The sequence below is a fragment of the Crinia signifera genome, chromosome 8, assembly GCF_055691185.1.
Source record: "Crinia signifera chromosome 8, ASM5569118v1, whole genome shotgun sequence".
Taxonomy (NCBI): Eukaryota; Metazoa; Chordata; class Amphibia; order Anura; family Myobatrachidae; genus Crinia; species Crinia signifera.
Window position 1 is genome coordinate 132176851 of NC_139224.1, and position 21654 is coordinate 132198504.

General features: G+C 45.4%; 1 protein-coding gene across 1 annotated transcript in view; it reads right to left on the bottom strand.

Annotated features, from left to right (window-relative positions):
• Positions 1-21654, bottom strand: part of ACBD6 (acyl-CoA binding domain containing 6) — a 96769-nt gene that overhangs the window by 57972 nt on the left and 17143 nt on the right. The window contains exon 3 of the mRNA XM_083157176.1: positions 17058-17154. Coding sequence (XP_083013302.1) covers positions 17058-17154 — 97 coding nt within the window. The remainder of the gene's footprint in view (positions 1-17057; positions 17155-21654) is intronic.

Consider the following 21654-nt stretch of genomic DNA (forward strand, 5'->3'; position numbering starts at 1 on the left):
TAGCAAGACCCCCCAAGCACCAATACAGTGGAACCCCCCACAAGTGACCCCATTTTGCAAACTACACCCCTCAGGGAATTCATCTAGGGGTATAATGTACATTTCAAACCCCCAGGGGTTTCACCAATTTTGATACAACTGGGCAAAATTACATTTTTTTACACAAAAATGCAGTTCTGGCTCAAAATTTTTCATTTTCACAAGGTTTGAAGGAGAAAAAGCACCCCAAAATATATGCCCCAATTTCTCCCGAGTATGGCAATGCCTCATATGTGACCAAAAAATACCAGTTGGGTGCATGGCAGGACTCAGAAGGGAAGGAGTGATTTTTGGATTTTGCGGCTCAGATTCAGGTGGAATGAATGGTGGGTGCTATGTGGCATTAGCAAGACCCCCGATGCACGGTGAATTGATGGACCTAATAATCCATAGATGTGTGGTATATTTTAAAACACTCCTTTATGCAAAGGCCGGGTTTGTCAGGGCAAGTTTCACAGTGGAAAATAGTTTCCTTTCTTATTCCCCTTTTATAACAAACTTTGCACCTTTTTTGTGTCCTGCCCTTTTTTGCAGTGGAGGGGATTTCGTTGGGAAAATGCTGCCCTGGTACAATACGGGGGCCAGTACTAGAAGTACTGGGGCCCTCTGCCTGCTGGTTCCCAAATATCAGGCCCTTTATGACTTCCTCTTGAAAGTGCATAAATGTCCCCCTCTGGCCGGTAGAACGGAATAGCACGTAAGCGTTATACAGTGCCATCTGGATGATATACACGGCCAGCTTCTTGTACCAGATTTTTGTTTTCCGCAGGGCACTGTACGGCTTCAGTACCTGATCTGAAAGATCCACTCCGCCCATGTACCTATTGTAATCCAGGATACAATTAGGTTTTGAGGTGTGGGTACTGGTACCTCGTACAGGGACGGAGGTGGTACTGTCTCCGTGAATTGTTGTCAGTATAAGGACATCCCTCTTGTCCTTATATTTGACCAACAACATATTTTCAGTGCATATTCCCCTGCTTTCACCCCTTCTCATTACTTGGGCAATGTGCGTTTTTGGGAGGCCTCTTTGGTTCTTGCGCACAGTACCGCAAGCTGCTGTACCTCTTGAACCAAGGGCCTTAAACAGGGGGATGCTAGTGTAAAAGTTATCCACATAGAGGTGATAACCTTTATCCAGGAAGGGGTGCACTAAATCCCAGACAATTTTTCCACTAACACCTACGAGGGAGGGGGGGCATTCTGGCGGTTCAATACTTGAATCCTTCCCTTCATATACCCTAAACCTGTGGGTGTACCCTGAGGTGCTTTCACACAGTTTATACAATTTTATGCCATACCTTGCCCTCTTATTGGGAAGGTACTGGCGGAATTTAACCCTTCCTTTAAAATGTAAAAGGGACTCGTCCACACAAATGAATTGTTGGGGGATGTACATCTCCTCAAATTTGGCGCTGAAATGATCAATGACCGGCCTGACTTTGAATAGCCGGTCAAAGGTGGGATCATCTCTGGGTGGGCACTGTGCATTATCGCTGTAATGCAGAAATTTAAGGATCATCTCAAAACGAGTCCGGGTCATGGCCATACGGTAAAATGGGGTGCTGTACAGAACATCTGTACTCCAATATTGCCTAATTTCTGGCTTTTTTACTATGCCCATATGAAACACCAGACCCCAAAACGCCATCATCTCTACTGCATCTACAGGGGTCCACCTAGCAAATGATGACGTGGGGTTTTGAGCAATAAACTGCTGGGCATATAAATTAGTTTGGTCCACCATTAAATTTATAAAATCATCAGAGAAAAATAATTTGAAGAAGTCAATTTCTCTGAGACCTGTGGAATCAAATTGGATTCCTGGGATGGCCAAAAACTCAGGAACCTGGGGCTCAAAATTGGCTGGTGGTGGGATCCATACGGGATCAATCATTGGGGGGGGGGTCTCAGCTGCTCTACGGGGGCGTCTTTGAGGGGGTCCCTCATCACTAGAGGAGGAAGATGAGGTTAACACAAATCCTTCAAATTCCCCGCTTGCATCACTGTCTGTGTCACTGTCAGAGGCAAGCATGGCATATGCCTCCTCCGCTGAGTACATTCTTCTGGATGACTGGGATGACATTTGGGATGACCTTTGGGATGCCATTTTTATTTTTGTGTTTGTGGTTGTGAAATGTTTCAACACGTGTATAGTGTAGGGGGGGTACAAACTTTATTTCAACCAGGTAGTGTGTATGTAGTGCAGAAAAAAAAAAAAAAAAAAGGTCCTGCACCAAAAATTGAGCACAGATGTTAGTCAGTAACGACCGTCACTGAACAGCGCTCAAAGGCAACAGGAATTTATTAAAAAAAAAAAAAAAAAAAAAAGGTCCTGCACCAAAAATTGAGCACAGATGTTAGTCAGTAACGACCGTCACTGAACAGCGCTCAAAGGCAACAGGAATTTATAAAAAAAAAAAAAAAATCAACCCTGTGCCGAAAAAGCTGATCAGTGATGTACGTCACTGATCAGCGCACAGTGGCCACAGGACACCCACAAAATCACAGTGTGTGTAAAAATACCCACAGCACCCTCAAAAAAAAAAAAAAAGGTGAGGGGCAGCAGGTGCACAACCTTTGGTGCAACTGGCAGGTATATATTTCCTGCAGACACAAAATATAGCACTCTATCACTCTCTGTCACTCTCTCTCTCTATCTCTCACTATCTATCACTCTATGACACTGCAGCACTGACAGGAATTTAAAAAACAAACCCCTGCACCCCCAAAAAAGTTGCTGATCACCTCAGATATAGTGATCAGCACAAAAGGCGGGGGCAGCAGACACAAAATTTAGCACTCTCTATCACTCTCTCTCTCTATCTCTCACTATCTATCACTCTATGACACTGCAGCACTGACAGGAATTTACAAACCCCTGCACCCCCAAAAAAGTTGCTGATCACCTCAGATATAGTGATCAGCACAAAAGGCGGGGGCAGCAGACACAAAATTTAGCACTCTCTATCACTCTCTCTCTCTATCTCTCACTATCTATCACTCTATGACACTGCAGCAAACCCCTGCACCCCCAAAAAAGTTGCTGATCACCTCAGATATAGTGATCAGCACAAAAGGGGGGGCAGCAGTCAGTTATATAAAAAATATATATCACAATCTGTCACTATCTCTCTATCTCTCTCTCTCTATCTCTCTCTCTATCTATAACTCTATTACACTGCAGCAAAATATAGCACTCTCTGTCACTAGGCCTCTCTATCTCTCTCTATCTCTCTCTATCTCTCTCTATCTCTCTCTATCTCTCTCTCTCTAGCTAACTGCAGCAGCACAACACAGCACAACACAGCACAACACAAGTAGCAAGATCCAGGCAGTGATCAGGTAAGTATTTTGCACGGTTTGCACGGATCAGGTCAGTATACTGCGGCAGCCAGGCACGGTGACCACACTGCACGCAATTCCAGACCGGAATGGCGTCTGCAGTGCAGTCACCGTTAGTTTAAACCCCCCTCCATGGCTGTGATTGGTCCGTCGGTCCGACGAACCAATCACGGCCTTTGGGGGCGGGCGGGGTGAGGTGGGGTGACACCAGTGTCACCCTTACACCCCACGGTGATTGGTGCTGTACTTTACAGCACCAATCACCTCCGATCCCATGTCACCGGCGAACGTTATTCGCCGGTGACACAGAAAACGCTGTAATTGGCTGTTCACACTGAACAGCCAATCACAGTGATCGGCGACGGGGGGGCGGCATCGCAGCCCCCCCCGGGCACGCAGGGACATGTCTGCTGTCAGGGACAGCAGACATTGTCCCTCTGTCACTGCGTCTCTAGACGCAGTGACAGTTTTCAGCCATGACGTATATATACGTCATGTGTCGGGAAGTACTTCCCGACCATGACGTATATATACGTCAAATGTCGGGAAGGGGTTAATATAAAGGTGGCCAAACTGCAGTCTGCCCCCTGTCAGATCCTACCCCCACCCCTCCCAAGATTCCTCCATGTTACAGTAGTGAGGGGCAGATGAACTAAGTGGAGAGAGAGATAAACTACTAACCTGCATGTAACTCATTTTTCAAACACAGCGTGTAACAATTACATGCTCATTGTCTAGTACTTTATCTCTTCCCTTTATCACTCTGTAACACTTCGTACATCTCCCCTTGGAGGATTGGGATGGAGAACAAGCCCTGAGCTGTCACCTACTGGAATGGACGCTTTGGACAAGTTCATAAGGGCATGAGCAATACATAAGCGGGATGCTGAGCTAGTACTCTGTGAGCATGACTGACGTAGTGCCGTGTGGTACATTACCAGCAAAGGGTGGGGGTGTTTGGTAACAGTTTGGTGAGAAGGGATAATGTTATGGGACTGCTTTGCAGGGTTTGGGCTCGGCCCCTTATCTTCAGGGAAAGGCAGTCTTAATGCTTCAGCAACCAAGACATTTTGGATAACGTGGGTGGGTGCGTGAGCTCCTAATTTAATGGTCATATAAGAGTGGGAGACAATGGTTCATTGCTGGTGTAATGAGGGGATGGGACTATTAATTGCTGGGATTTTTTTCTCTCCTTTAGCAATTAAATAAATGTGGGGGAAAAAGGTGATCTATTTATTAACTGTGAAAACCAATCCATGTTTGGCCAGGTTGGGAGTGTTCGATCTATCGCAGCCAGATTCAATTCGTAGCAAGTTGCTTAATGTAGGTTAAAACCCATGGCACTAAACCATTCCACTAGTAATCTACTCTAACATTGGTCTTAAGTCGTACCTCCCGAGTAGGTGGATGCACCATATGTTAAAGCAGACAGACTCTACCCTGTAACACACTCATTTAAAGGTTTCTAAATAAGAAAAATATGGCCAATGAAGACGTATGGATTTTGAGGTCATTTTCTCTAAAAAGCAGAATAATGTGCTAATAATATAGGACACGCTGTTGAGGTAGTGCATGGTTGTGCAAGGGGTTCTGAACTTACAGATTGGAGTTGCAAGTGTTTGTTCCAAGTTGTATAAAACACACACACAAATAACTAAGGAGACATGTTAATGTAGATTAGAATGTCCTATGCCAGGGGTTCCCAAAGTTTTTGAATCACAGCACCCCAAAGAATCAGAAATGTTTTCGCAGCAGCCTTAGGCTAAAGGTTTCTCATTGAGAAAGTCAGAAACAAATATTAACTTAAATAAATTGTGTTTATATCCTTAGGATCAGTTATGTAGTAATGGACAGGATTTCCTTCTGTTTGTCCACAATTGGTCTATTATAATGGACATGAAAAACTTGAATTGGTCCTGGACCACCAACCCAGAGCACCCCTGCAAGTCCCCCAAGGCACCCCAAGGTGCCACGGCACACAGTTTGGGAACCACTGTCCTATGCACTTATTTGCTGAAATACACTTACTAGTCGTCATTTCCACAACTTTATAAAAAAAAAAAAAAAAAATCAACTTCTGAATGACATTTAACGGCCTTCTATTCTTCCAGACTAAAGAATATTACACTGCCCTGTTATTTTATTTCAACTGTTTGGGGTCCACTTTGTATATGCAAGTCACACAATTTTCATACTATACTTGCCCAGTCTTCCAGAATAAAGGGAGGCTTGAGAAAATCAGGTGCTGCTCCCAGTCCACGGGGATGAGTGGACACATTTGCCCTTTCAAGTAACCACCTGCCCGCTGCCCCCATACCAAGCAAAAGTAGACGGTCCCAGATGGCTAAGGACACACCTCTCACAACTGCATCATTGCAGCCCCACTCCTGCTGCAAAATGCTGGTACAATGGCAATAGAGGGCCCTCCCCACCAGCCTGCCTACCTTCCTGTGACCTGCCCTCGCAGATCAGATCCAAGACGAACAGCTAGCAAGTCTGCAAGTATGTTTCAAACTACAGAGTTTATGTGCAACACTGCAGTGACTTCACATTTTTAATTGACTCTAAAGTATTTGGAGCGCACTTGCGGAAGATATCCTGTAAAATGTGAATAATTCTATATCACAAAGCACTTTACATAGAATAGTCATTCACATTTATCAAAGGCAAATGCTATTAATTCAATGTCAAAGTTGGTTAAGGGAAAACTGCATTTACTTTTAGATTTGATATGCTCAGGGGAGAATATAGGCCTAGTTATTAAATGTCAATGCTGTCAATGTAATGTCAGAGCTGGCTATGGGGGGAGGGAGGGCTAATTATTAAATAAGGGTGCTACTCCGATAGGTAATGCTGCAAGGACAGGTGGGAGAGAGCAGGAATGAGCCCGATTCTGGGTGACTGTCCTGCTGTGACGGCTTGTTTCAAGAGGATGAGACTGGGTTGAAAACTAGTCTAGCGCAGTACAAAAAGCCAAGCCATCTGCATCCTGGCAATGCCCACACTGGTGGTATGGCACAGAAACAGCCCAATCCCCTGTCTACAAATCCTGCATTGGAGAGTAACGGTCAAACTTAAAAAAAAACCTGAACTAAAGCCTTTATCCCAAAACCAAAGGGCGGGGGAGAAATCAGAAAAAAGACAAAAACAATGGATTTTTTTTAAATCAATAACATTTCTGTAAATATGAAGCAAATCAACTGCCAACCCGCTGCCAATACTGTGTAATCTAGTAAGGAGACTGTCCACCAAGACCCAATAACTGACCCGATAAACCTATAGATTGTTACACATTTATCAATCTGTATTTGTATCTCCCTGCAAGGATGTTTTATTCAATAAAGCAATACACAGCCAGCAATGCTGCCATTGGATGCCAAGCCCTACCCCCTGTCACTCCCCCCCCCCCCCCCCCCTCCAATATGATTTGTATTCCTACCATACTGACACCAAACCCATAATTCAATTAGTTGGAGAGCAAAGGATCCCCCAGGAGTAGCGTTCTCCTGGCCTAAATCCCTGCATTTCTCTGGCAGATGACAGGAGTGTGTGTGGCGTGTGTGGTTGGGAGAAACAAACAAATGCAGGGAAAGCAAGCAGTGACAGGGCCAGCATGGACGACTGAGACAACCCACTTACCCACTCAGGTTTTTACTTGTCCCACAGGGAAGCAGGGAAATGATGTGTACAGATCAGAGATGGGCAGTTAACAAAACACAGAGAGACAACTAACTCCCACTGCAACCATAACACATTCATTTACAAACTGCTCCCTTGGGAAGCAAGAGTGAAGTATCGGAGCTGGAAGGGGAGGGGGCAGAGCACAGCAGATGGCTTCATGTCTTCAGAGATCATTTCCCAGATTAAAGAGGTCGGGTGATCAGTACTGCGCACAGCAAGTCCTGTCACCTCTACCTGGTATTACCAAACACAGCAAAGTGTGCATAATGCTAATAACAGAAAGGTTGGACAAGCACGGGGTCCGATTGGCCAGTACGGCACCAGGACATGCCATGGCACCTGTTCTAGAACATGAATTTCATATTCCAATAGCTGCTGAATAATACTAAGATTATATTTGGTGCCCAACTCTTCCCTCCGTTATCTCTCATCGCACCAGTTACAGCCTGAGAGTAGTTCACACTCCAGTCATCCCGACTGGATTATTCTATCCCTACATAGTTTAATGCTTGCACACTGTCAACCTGTCTGTTTCCCCAACAGTGTCCATAAGAAGAACCCTAATAAAGTTAATGAACCATCCTAATCTCTGTCTAGTGACCAATACCACAGGGGGCAACTTGCCAACCCTTTGTGACCTCACCTTCTGCTCTATGGTGGTACCCATAAAGAAGGTGAGAGGGGAAGGTGTTAGGGGACGCGGGTTGCCTCCTGTCTTTACAAACTGATACAATAGTCTCAGTATTCTAATGAATGGCATTTACTCACCACAGTAAAACACTACAGAATATGTTGTTGCTACAGATGTGTCCTTAGGTATCTGGCCTCAATACACCATGCAGCAGGAGATGTTTGGCTGCAGCTAGCGGGCAGTTCCCGGGCAACTTTGCTATCGTCAGAGTGTCTTTGGACAAAAATACATTTTATGTGTGACTGTATCTGCATATGAACCGATATGTTACAAGTTTTCTTTGGGGAAAAAAAAAATTTAACGTTGTAGTTTGTATGTGTATACAGAAAATATACAAGTCGCATATCATTCTGTATCATATCATTCATCAGTAAAGGATGCTTGTGTATCTTATTCAAATAGCAATGAAAATAATAATAATAAAAAATTACAAAAAAATGGCTGGCATTATGCTAATGACTAGGAGCGACTAAAATGACTATTTAACATGACTGCAGCCGAGATGTAGGAGGACACATCTGCACACAAGTAAACGTTATAAATAAAAGCCATCCTTTTGCTGCATTACAGATGTACGTCCTTGTGACAATGGCAATATCACTGCCCTGCCATCACCGAGACCAGGCTGCCAATGCCAGCCGTTTGCAGGACACACTTTCACTATTTCCAAAACACCTGATCATTAATGTCATTAGCAAACATTTGTATCACTGTAAAAGGGTACAAGATAGAAAAGATGAACAAATAAAGAGCTCTAGTAATTCCCCTATTCCCTACATCAGTGGTTCCCAAACTTTATTGAATCACAGCAGCTGGAGCATCAAAAAAATTTTTCACGGTACCCCTAAGATTAAAGTTTCTGATTTAGAAATAAAGATTAAGAAAATTATGTTTATAGGTCATCATTACGTCTAATTATGTGCAGAGGGACAGGATTCACTTCTGTTCTTCCACATAGTTTATGATTTGTCGTTACCAGCACTGGTTTTGCCTATTCCAATGACAAAAAAATAATCGGATTTGGTCTTGGTCCACCAACCTGGGCACCCCAGCAAGGGTCCCGAGCAGTGTTCCCTCTAAGCTGTGCGCGTACACACAACACACCGAGCGCACAAAGGTTAAAATCTTGTTTAGTGTGCCACGAGTTTAATAAGGTTGAAAATCAAAATCACTGCTATAGCCTATATGTGTGGTGTGTGAAGTCTGTAAACATTCAAATTGCTTTATTAACTCAACAGAACTCAAAACCTAGGCCTTTATACGTTATGTGACGCGCAAAATTTTTAATTTCCTTCCAAAGTTGCACAGCCAATATCTTTTGCCGCACACAGCCTTCGTAAAATTAGAGGGAACATTGGTCCCGAGGCACCACGGCACACAGTTTGGGAACCACTGCCCTACAGAATTAACGTAATTTAAACCGCATCCGGTGATTCAGAACAGGAGGAGAGCGCAGTTCATGTGTACCAGGTAAGTACAGGTTATACTAAAAGATATTAGGAGAGGTCACATTATTGGGACTGTATAATTGTGTCATTGTGAAACATGGTGCAAGTGAGCCCAAAGCAACAGGCGGAGGTAAAGGCATTTTGAAGATTATTTACTAAAATGGGAGTTCATTTGAAGATGGGACGTTGCTCATGGCAACTAATCAGATTATCTTCTAAAAGGGGCTAAATAAGAAGTAGAATCCGATTGGTTGCAACATCCGAACTTTAATAGAACTCCCAATCTTAGTAAATGTACCCCTGTATCTCATCTGCCAGAACCACGTCCTATTATACCATAACAATATTTAAGGTTGCCATAAACACTATCAGGTGCGTAAGATGGTCATTTCCACCCATACTGTATAACAAATGACTGCATTATATATATTGTACAAAACGACCATTAGTTCCAACCAAATTCTAGAGCTGCAGCACTGACTGATGGAACAGTTTCAGCACTGACTGATCAAACAGTTTGCTTAGTAAAGGAATGTGAAACCCAAAAATATAAACACAGCAAAGTGTACTGATCTACAGAAGAGTTGTATTGTTTTATGATGATCTTAGAACACTGAACTAGTGCGTCTCTGGAGATTAGATGGCAACAATCGCATGTGTGGTATCAAAGCGAGCAGAAGGTAAAAAGAGGTTTAGTTTGTTGTAGACAAACGTTAAGGCATTGCCTACAGGGAGATGGGAAACAGACAGAAGCCAGAGAGAGTTCGGGTAGAGAAATCCACATGATCATACTAGACTTTAGTGTAGAGAACAATACGCTGATGGGCGCAGGTATCGGAACGCTTTCTTAGTCCTGGAATCAACGTTGCAGAGTGAAAATCTAGGGAAGCTAAAAACTAGAATGTCAAAATCATCTCCTGTATTAAAAACCTGCATAAACAAAAATTAAAGTGTATTACAAAGACCGTCACTGAAAGTGTGTCCTACTGCTATAGTCAATTATGGACATTGGAGCATGGACTGGCAGTATTCTCATACTTCCATGCAAAGTGATAGATGGTGATTCAGCTAACGAAAAGAGAAGACAGGTATACTAAATACAGATGTAAAGCTTGTGTTTCCAAATATCCTCAACTGTCTACGAATGTGACCTCAGATGTATAATTATACAGATCTTCACCAATCATGCCACAGCCCCTCATAACAGGTCCCAGGCACCTTGGTCAATCCACATCTAACTCTATTTGCACGGGTTACATCTGCCCCACCTGCAGTGCTGATGGTTTTGTCCATTTGCAAACCAACCTGAATTACACCCTAGTTTGCGGAAATAAAACTTGAAGCAACAAAACTACGTAGCTAGTCTGAACTGATCAATTTGATGTGCGTCATTTGTCCATCTGTGTGCGAAGGAGTCTCACCCTGTATATGAAGGAGTCTCACCCCGTATATGAAGGAGTCTCACCCCGTATATGAAGGAGTCTCACCCCGTATATGAAGGAGTCTCACCCCGTATATGAAGGAGTCTCACCCCGTATATGAAGGAGTCTCACCCCGTATATGAAGGAGTCTCACCCCGTATATGAAGGAGTCTCACCCTGTATATGAAGGAGTCTCACCCTGTATATGAAGGAGTCTCACCCTGTATATGAAGGAGTCTCACCCTGTATATGAAGGAGTCTCACCCTGTATATGAAGGAGTCTCACCCTGTATATGAAGGAGTCTCACCCTGTATATGAAGTGCTACTCTGCCGCAGCTTTTTTACATGCAAACTTCCATGGTGCTTCATCTGCGTCATTTTCTGAACAGTCACAGGCATAGCCCAGTGTCTCTAGCATGGAGACTAGGGGGTACATTTACTAAGATAGTTCTATTGAAGATGGGATTTTGTCCATAGCAACCAGATTCTACCTCTTCATTATTTTGCACCTTCTAGAAGATAATAGATAGAATCTTATTAGTTACTATGGGCAACATCCTATCTTAAAAAGAACTCCAATCTTAGTAAATGTACCCCTAGGGGTCTGAGGAAACATCTGCATTCCATTATAAGAAGAGGGGATGAAGCCTAAAAGGTGCCCATAGACTCGTATACCATATCGTTAAGCGATACCAGCCAAGTCTGACGGAGGCTGCCCAATCAGACCGATCCATAGTGCAGTCTTACAATCTTCAGGCTCCAATCCGATGCGAACCGGCCCACACATTGGAGCCGATGTCAAACACTTGCGATTTTGCCACATTCCACCCGTTTTCACGGCCCAATCCATCTGAATCGGATGAAAAGGGCCCAAATCGCACTAGTGACGCCTTAAGTAACTGAACGTTGTATTATAAATAGTTGTGGGAAAATAATTGTCCTGCTGTGTTTGTAGGCATGACGACTGACCGGAATTACGCAAGTTGTCAAATCACTGCACGTGTGAGCAGCTATACACAACTAATACACCTGGAAACCAAGAGACATCTTGTGTAATGGACCATTTTCTTTAGGGTGATCAACTTTTATTGTATATGTTATAGTGATATTATAGATTTTTCATCCCTAAACTACTAAACTGAGAATCTGTTTAATTAATCTTTACAAAGTACAAAAGAGGCAATAAAAGTCTATGATAAACAATGGTATGTTAAAAGAAAAAAAAAGTTCTACTGCCCCCTGCAGTCAATTGAAATGATTACGACTTCCTACAAAGCATGGCATGCAGAATGAATGGGGTATTTTATTAACATACAACTTAGATTCCAGTTACTGCAAATCTATAAAACGCTTAAATAAATCATAGTTAAATAAAAAAATAAATAAAAAAAAACAGGGATACAACAAAATATTTCTGCAATATCATTTGCTAGTGTTACATATTCTGAATAAAACAAATGTTATTTATGAAACAAAGTCTTCAAATGTTGAGTTTTATTTGGTCAATTTACAAATGGTACTGTATATACAGCAGCCTATTCCACAAGTGGAGCCAGGGCCATCTTTCTGTATGGGGACACTGAGCAGATTTCTAGGGTACCACAATTCTAGGGGCCCTCGGGGATCTGCTCCCCACACTTCTGCGTGCAGAGCATCTTGGGAAGAAAGCAGAGATTGCTGCCGCTGATTGTAAATTACTCAGCGTGGCCAGGCAACAGTCTCTACTTGCCACTTCCAGACAGTGTATGGCTGGAGCTATCAACCAATCAGAGTGCTGACAGCCATTCATTGTATGAAAGCAAGTAGTGGATGGTGCAGAGCCGCAGGAGGGATAGGTTAATATTTTTTATTTTTTTCCTTCCAATGAATAGGTGCGTAGTTTTGAAAAGGGCCTACGATTCTGTTAAGACAGCCCTGGAATAGGGCAGGGACTGCTGTGAATGGCCAAATATTCTTTGTAAAGCGCTATGAAATGTTAGCTTTATATAAATAACTGGTAATAAATAACTCAATATATTATCTGCTCATTTTTTAGATGTATTCAGGAATAACTTTACTTGAAATGACTTGTGTAAAAAAATTGTATATAGGGACTTTATCCATCTTTACCAACTTCGCATTTTATTTTGGTATTGTCACAAAATAATATTGCTGCTTTTACCAACGTTACTTACCCCTTTGAGTGCCGTTGCTGCGAGAGATCAGCAATACTTAGACAAGACACCCCTGGGACAGATTTGTTGGAACAGTAGGTAACATGGTTGCCACACAGCACTTTAGCCATGTGTGTATTTTGTATGTTTCCTCTGCCTATTTTGTCACTGCAGTGTTTTGGCTAAGGCTAGAGCAGCACCTAGTGAATACAGGCGGTACTGCGGCCATTATGGAAACAATACAACCACTACAGATGATCTAAGTGCTAAATTAAATCGGAAAGCTGCTAGGAGGTGGCAAAAGGTTAATACAGTATAAGGGAATTCAAAATCGCTTTGGACAGACAAGGTTTTCTTGAAAATAAAATAAGGCCAGAGCTCAGAGGGCCTTTATTTTTGGCAGCACTTAGATTCTAATGTTTTACTGCCTGATTTAAAAGTGCATGCCGGCTATCCATAATTATCAGCTGATAAACAAAGGCCGACCAGTATTTTTATTACAAATACACTTTAAATGATTCTTAACGCAACAGAGTTTTAAAGTTTGAGGAACTCATGCAGATATGGGTGCAAGGTGAATGTGCCAGGGTTATATACAAGGCACACGTCACATACATTCACACCTATGTTTTCAAACATTTAATTTAGTTAAACAAATGCATTTAATATTAGGCACCATTGCTAAAAGCTTAATTAGAAATAGGTCATCGTAAAATAGTGTTCCCTCTAGGAATTTTTTGGGGCAGGGCTCCGCTGCACAGGGGCAGCGCAATGGGGGCGGACCGGGCCCGCCGACATCACAGTTGTGGGCGTCCCGGGCCACCGACATCACAAAAGGGTCGTGCCCGGGCCACGACATCATGAAAAGGGTCCCGGCCACCACTGTCACTAAAGGGGGCAGGCCCCGCCGAAGTTACTGAGCTGCCGGGAAGCACCGGTCATCACCGTCTATGGTGGCGCTGGGCTTCCCTGTGCAAACCGTCGGGGCCAGCACCAGGCTGTTTTAGTGGGGCGCTGCTAGAGGGGCAGGGCGCATTTTGCCCTTTAAAAATCCGGCAGGGCACAGCGTCCTGCTAAAACAGCTTAGCGGGAACACTAGCAAACAAGTACACAATTGTGACAGAGATCACCAAGAAGTGACAGCAGAGTACATCTACACATCCAATCACAAGCATTCTGCTAGGGATAAGGACTCTCATTATAAACTATTTAGACTTCTCCCTAAACATCCACCAATACAGCTAGTGTTCATTCTAGCACCTGCCATATTTGAAAACCCATCCATTTCCTCTTCCCTGTCTGGGGTGTTGCTGTCTGCTGTAGTGTTTCTAGCACAGTGTGATCTGTATAACAGCACTGATATGCAAACTAGACCTGTGTAGTGTATATATATATATATATATATATATATATATATATATATATATATATATATATATATATATATATATATATATATATATATATATATATATATTAGACCTATATACAGATGTGTCCTTATACATCTAACCTCAATACGCCACACACCAGGAGATGCTGGATGTCAGTTGAACTGACAGGTCTGTGCAACTCCAATAGCATCGGGCATGCAGCTAGAACCCACCAGGAGACTGTTCTGATAGGATATTGAACACTTGTATATCTGTGAGTGACAGAGCCTATATATGAAGCACAACAGAACTTGGTATAGAAAAAAAGCCACAGCAGCTGCATTCTAACACTTGTGCAGATTCAAAGACTCAGTCAGACAGATACACAGGAGTCGCATACAAATGAATCAGCAGTCTCTGGGTACATATTATCCACATTGCGTTATGTATAGCATGCATTTTCAGCAAAAAAAGACATCCAACACTAGCTGAGCCTCGTGGGACCTGGCGCGCCAAGAGGGGCTCGACTGTAGCAATAATGTTTGAGGACACATCTGTAGCAACATGTTACGCAATTAAATAGAATATTTAAAACAAACTATGAGTAACAGGAATTCATTTAGTAGTAGGTGTACACTCATCAATTCCAATTATTTGTAATATATGATCATGACACTGTAGGATTATGGACTGACCGAGTTTGTGACTGAGCCTTAGCCTTTACGAATGGCTGAATAAAGAGTTTGCAACAGACATCTGGATGCAGATTTCTAATCATATTGTAATTGGAAATTAGGCAGTGCCTTTGTACAATCTGCATTGTTCATTATTTGCATACGGTAATGAGTGCTGCTAGATTTCTTCATTTACGCATACAAAATAGTATGGCCTACAAATAGGATGACTTGGCTTGAAAGTTGCCCATTACATTTCTGTAGATGGACTCCTGGGTTGCACCACTAAAAGTGAGGAAAGCCTCCCAGGAACAAGGACAGAGTAACAGGCTTAAATAAAGCCAAGTGATCAGTCCATATAGGTAGAACAGTAACAGGTGAAGGAGCAGTAGGAACTCCTGGCAGCAATGGAGCAGATATTTTTAAAGGCTCTGAAAACTTAATTTCTCCTACCGCAGCAGGGGACACTGCAGTACTGACGTATGAGATAGAGTGGGTGCGTAGGAGGAGTCGGCACTTAAGTGAAATTTTGTCTGTGGCTGGCTCCTCCCCCCTCTATCTCCCTCCAGACCCCAGTCTTAAAAAAGTGCCGGAGGAGTCGGTCTCCTCGGCAAGGTCTCCTCAGGGAGACTAGGTTTTTATTTGACGGCGTGGCTGTTGAAGCCGATTTGTTAAAAAGGCGGGGTGTTCCAGTGGCAGTAATCCCCACCATGCTCAGGGCTAGGAAGGAGGTAACTTCGAAGCATTATCATCGTATTTGGAAGTCTTATGTGGCATGGTGTCAGAGGAAGAAGGTGGAGAGAGCGGTTTTTCAGCTGCCCCGCCTTTTGGAATTTCTTCAGGCAGGTCTGGACAAAGGCATTCGGTTGGGATCTATTAAGGTCCAAATTTACGCCTTGTCTGTATTTTTCAACAGAAAATTGGCATTTATTTCGGAAGTGCAAACTTTTCTTAAAGGAGCGTTACAGTTGCAGTCTCCGTTTGTTCCACCGACTGAACCTTGGGATTTGGGACTCCTGCTGGAGTTTCTCAAATCTGAGTCTTTTGAACCACTGGATTCAGTGGGCTTGAAATGGTTAACATGGAAGACTCTGATGCTCTTGGCGTTGGCTTCGGCCAGGAGGGTTTCAGAGCTGGGGGCTCTGCTTTGTCGCCCTCCTTTCTTGGTTTTTCACAGAGACCGTGCAGAACTAAGGACTCATCCTAAATTTCTTCCCAAGGTGGTCTCTTCCTTCCACATGAACCAACCGATCGTGGTTCCGGCCCTGTCTGGGTCTTCAGGGAATTTGGATGTCGTAAGAGCATTACGCATCTATGTGGATAGGACTGCTTCTTTTCGGAAGACAGAATCTTTGTTTGTTTTGTTTGGGGCAGAAAGGAAGGGATGGCCAGCATCAAAGCAGACTCTGGCCAGGTGGTTGTGCCTTACTATTAAGGAAGCGTATGCAAAAGCCCACGTTCAGGTTCCTCCAAATGTCTCTGCCCATTCTACTAGATCGGTCAGTACTTCCTGGGCGGCTGCCAGGGGAGTGTCATTGACTCAGGTTTGTAGAGCTGCCACGTGGGTAGGCTCCAACACCTTCGCTAAGTTTTACAAGTTTGATAGGTTTGCCAGGGAAGAATCTTCCTTTGGCAGAGCTGTCTTACAGGATCCTCAGCGCTCACCCTCCCGGGTGTAGTGGCTTTGGTATCATCTCATACGTCAGTACTGCAGTGTCCCCTGCTGCGGTAGGAGAAACAAGGAATTTGGTACTTACCGATAATTCCCTTTCTCCGAGGCAGCAGGGGACACTGCACGCCCTCCCAGCGCTTTGGTTCCGTTTAGCAGTCCCGCTCCTGCCATGATTGTTTGGGGGTTCTGCTAATTCTGTATTTTTGCAGATTGTATTATTTATCTGTTGGTTGGTTTGAAGAATGCATGACTGTTGGTTGAGGTGTTACTCATTATTCTTTGTTTTCCAGTCTGTGGTTCCGCTTTGCCTGTCCCCTTCCTCTCTCTGTCACGTTTTTTAAGACTGGGGTCTGGAGGGAGATAGAGGGGGGAGGAGCCAGCCACAGACAAAATTTCACTTAAGTGCCGACTCCTCCTACGCACCCACTCTATCTCATACGTCAGTACTGCAGTGTCCCCTGCTGCCTTGGAGAAAGGGAATTATCGGTAAGTACCAAATTCCTTGTTTCTGACTTGTGTATACATGGAACAGTATTTAAAACTTTATACGATACTGTACCTTTGGGCTCCAGTCTGGGTCAAGTTTTTTCACAGTATCAACATAATCTTGCATTGCCTGCTGGCGGCTGTAATCACCCAGAGACTTCCAGGCCTCCCTGCAGAAATAAAGTAAAACACCATTTAGAAAATATCATGAATGCATTGAATTTCCATTTTAAAACAGAACCCCCCTCCCAAATAATAATGATAATAATAATAATAATAATAAGTACTTGTGTAGTTTCATGGTGGCAGGCTACGTTACGCTGTCAGCGTAGCCCAACGGCAGCCTAGTTTAGTTAGCAGAGTGTCCTAGTGGCAGCCCTGCGTAGTCAGCGTAGTGTCCCAGTCAGACACTATACTGTCCCCGTGAGCTGCAGCTCTGTCCCCGCCAAGCCTAGTGAGCGCCTCTCAAACAGCGTCGGTAACCACCAGATCCCCTGCGCTGGTGGATGCCGGTGTAGGGGATCATGCAGGCGCCGGCAGAGAGGCGCTCCATTTCCCTGAGACTCATGAGCGTCTCATACGATTTTGCGCCTCAGTAATCCGTGCGGCAGGGTACGGCAACCCTGCCGTGTCTGATTCAGGGAGAGGGCCAGGATTAAGGGTTCGGAAGCGTGTGCGTCTCTTGCACAAAGGCGGGTGCAGTGCACAAGTGCGTCTCATGCACAATAAAGGATGCATTCACCAGTGCTCCATATTACATACTGTCAAATGCCTCCATTTCAAAATGCGAGGGGACGCGGAATACATGTCGTAATACGCTGCGCTCGTCACGCGTCGGGCTCGTTTTACGCCTCCACTCGCCACACTTTGTAAAACCAACTCCACGCCAACGTGGATAGTGGGGTTCCGAACCGGTCGGGAGTACGCGTACGTCGTCCCACGCTTCGGGCTGATGTGGATAGTGGGGGTGTTTCAGGAACACATTACACCCATCATGTCAGGCAGGTGAAAAATTGTCAATGGTTACCAAACAACGTAATAAGTGCTAACTACGCTAACTGTGTAAGCTCCGGTTAGGCGTGAACGTACACAGTCGCAGACACAAGCCGACTATGCTGGCCGCGGGAACACTACGCTAATTCTGACAGGGATACTATGCTGACTACGTAACTGCCGCCGTGAAACTACACAAGTACCAAATTATACAGCAAAGAAAAAAGAGGATTTTGGTACTTACCGGTAAATCCATTTCTCTGAGATCAGCAGGGACCACTGGAATCACATCGGGTATTAGAGCTGGGAATGCTGGGAGCTAGGCACTTCTTAATATTAATTAGGGGATACTGGCTCCTCCCCTCTAAGACCCACAATCCCCCAGTGAGGAAATTGGCCCACCAGAGGAAAGGGTTACAGAAAACCATAAACAACATAACCATACATACAACACGCGGGTACCGGACCGGGCCGCAACAGCAACCACAACAGGCAGAATCCAACAGCCGGGCGGGTGTCCAGTGGTCCCTGCTGATCTCAGAGAAAAGGATTTACTGGTAAGTACCAAAATCCTCTTTTCTCTGACATGCAGCAGGGACCACTGGAATCACATCGGGGAGGTTCCAAAGACCAAGCCCCGGGAGGGAGAGTGCTGAGGATTCTGTAGAACCAGACGACCAAAAGTTGAAGCCGAAGCTGCAAAGGTATCGAACTGGTAAAATCTTACAAACGTGTTCTGAGACGACCAAGTGGCCGCTCTGCAAAGCTGAGAGATAGAAGCCCCTCTCTCAGCGGCCCACGACGTACTCACTGATCTGGTAGAGTGCGCCGTCAAGGAGACAGGAGGCACCTGTCCCGTATGAAGATAAGCACTACGGATCGTCCACTTGATCCATCGTGCAATTGTCTGTTTTGACGCAGGCCACCCCCTGCGGAAAGCGTCATAGAGTACAAATAAGGAATCTGATTTGCATATAGACCTGGTTCTTTTGACGTAAATCCGAAGAGCCCTGACCACATCCAAAGAGGATTGTTCCGGAGAATCTCCCTGGAAGGCCGGAACCACAATAGGCTGGTTAATGTGGTATGAAGATACCACCTTCGGAAGGAACCCGGCCTGAGTACGCAGTTCTGCTCTGTCCTCGTGGAAAATTAAATAAGGAGGCTTACAGGACAGAGCACTCAGCTCCGAAACCCGGCGAGCTGAGGCAAGGGCTAGCAAAACTACTGTTTTCCAGCACAAGAACTTCAGTTCCACTCTGTTCAGTGGCTCAAAGGTCTCAGACCTCAAGAAGGCTAGTACCAAATCCAGATCCCAAGGAGCTGTGGGAGGTACGAAGGGAGGCTGGACTTGAAGAACCCCCTGAAAAAATGTCTGTACCTCAGGCATGAGGGCTAATCTCTTCTGAAAAAGGACAGACAAGGCTGAGACCTGGACCTTAAGAGAACCCAGTCTCAGACCCCCGTCCAACCCTCTCTGTAAGAACAATAGAAGGCGGGACAACTTGAAGACTCGGAATGGCCAGCCCTTGGACTCGCACCAGCCCGCATATGAGCGCCATATTCTGTGATAATGCGTTGCTGAGGCCGGCTTTCGGGCCCTTAACATCGTTGGGATTACCGCTCTTGGAATTCCCCTCTCCCGCAAGACCTCGGTCTCAACAGCCACGCCGTCAAATGTAGCTGTGGCAGATTCTGATGAAAGAAGGGTCCTTGAAGGAGCAGATCCGGTCTGAGGGGCAATCGAACTGGCTCGTCTGCCAGTAACCTCTGGATGTCTGAGAACCACGTTCTGCGAGGCCACCAGGGCGCTATGAGAATAGCCTGCACTGGTTCCCTCTTGAGTCTCTTCAGTACCTGGCCCAGAAGTGGAAGTGGAGGGAACAGGTAGACGAAACTGAACTCCCACGGAGCTGACAGAGCGTCTGCCGCTATGGCCTGAGGGTCTCTTGTACGTGCCACGTATGCTGGTAGCTGGTGGTTCTTCTGAGACGCCATCAGGTTCACCTCGGGAACTCCCCACCTGTCGGTGAGCTCCCGAAACACCCCGGGGTTGAGAGACCACTCGCCTGGGTGTAGGTCCTCCCTGCTGAGGAAATCGGCCTCTAGATTTTCCCGGCCTGAAAGGAATACCGCCAGCAGAATTACTCCTGACCGTTCCGCCCACTGAAGAATCTTCCTTACTTCCTTCATGGCCATGCTGCTTCTCGTGCCACCCTGCCTGTTCACATAGGCGACTGCCGTGGCATTGTCCGACCTTATCTTTATGTGTTGACCCTGAAGAAACTCCTAAACCTCCAGCAGAGCATTGTATATGGCTCTGATCTCCAACACATTGATGGACAAGCGACTCTCCTGCAGGTCCCACCTGCCCTGGAGACAGAGGTGAAGCACTACGGCACCCCAGCCGCGGAGGCTTGCGTCCGTCGTAAAGACAATCCAGTCCTGGACTGCAAACCGACGACCCTCTATCAAGTTCTTTCTGTGTCGCCACAACAGTAGTGAATGTCTCGCCTCGGCCGACAAGTGGATCCTTCTGTGAAGATTCAGGTGCGAGCTCGCACCCTTTCTGAGAAGATCCCACTGAAACGGTCTTGAGTGGAAACGTCCCCACGTCAGAGCTGGGAAGGCTGCCACCATCTTCCCCAGAAGTTGCGTGCACAGATGGAGGCTGATCTTCTGTGGAAGTAAGATCCTCTGAACTAGGAGCAAAATCGCCTGGACCTTGTCTTCCGGCAGGAAGACCCTCAGAGCCTCTGTGTCTAGCCAAAGACCTAGGAACAAGATCCTCCTGGATGGGACTAGAGAGGATTTCTTGAAATTCATTATCCACCCCAGGCTGGTGAGCGTCTGAGTAGTTAACCTTGCATACCTCTCCAGTAGCTCCCTCGTTGGAGCCTTGATTAGGAGATCGTCCAAATAGGGGATGATTGTCACCCCCTGACATCTGAGGTATGCAATGGCTACTGATAGAGTCTTTGTGAATACTCTGGGAGCTGACGATAATCCGAAGGGCAGAGCCCTGAACTGAAAATGATCCCGACCTATGGCAAAACGGAGAAAGGCCTGGTGAGAGATCCAAATCGGGATGTGTAGGTAAGCATCCTTGATATCCAAGGATATCTTGAATGGTTGATATGAGACTAACAGATTCAAAGGCTTTAGGTTGAGAATGGGCCTGACTGACCCATCCGGCTTGGGAACTACAAAGAGGGTTGAGTAGTACCCTGTGTTCCTCTGAGCTGCTGGGACTGGCATGATTACCTGAGCCTCCAGCAAGATCCGAATGGCCTCTAGCAGGCTCGTTCTCTTTTCCTGAGATGTTGGTAGAGCCGTTGTGAAGAGCCGTACCGGAGGAGTGGCCTCGAACTGAATACGGTACCCCTCTGAAACTACCCTGCGAACCCAAGGATCCTCCGAAAGGGAGAACCATTGGGTTCCGAAGGCCAACAGACGGGCACCTACCGGTAAACTGCTGACGGAAGCTGGTAAACCGTCATGCCACCGGCTTCTGCTGGGGCTTAGGTTCCTGGACTCTTGGAGCAGCCTGAGGACGGGCTCTGGCTCTGGAACCTCTGGATGACTGGAAGCCTCTACCTCTGCCCCGGAAGGGGCGCTGAGTCCGAAAGGACTGAAAAGACGGACCTGCGAACTGTCGTCTAGGAGGGGGAGGAGCT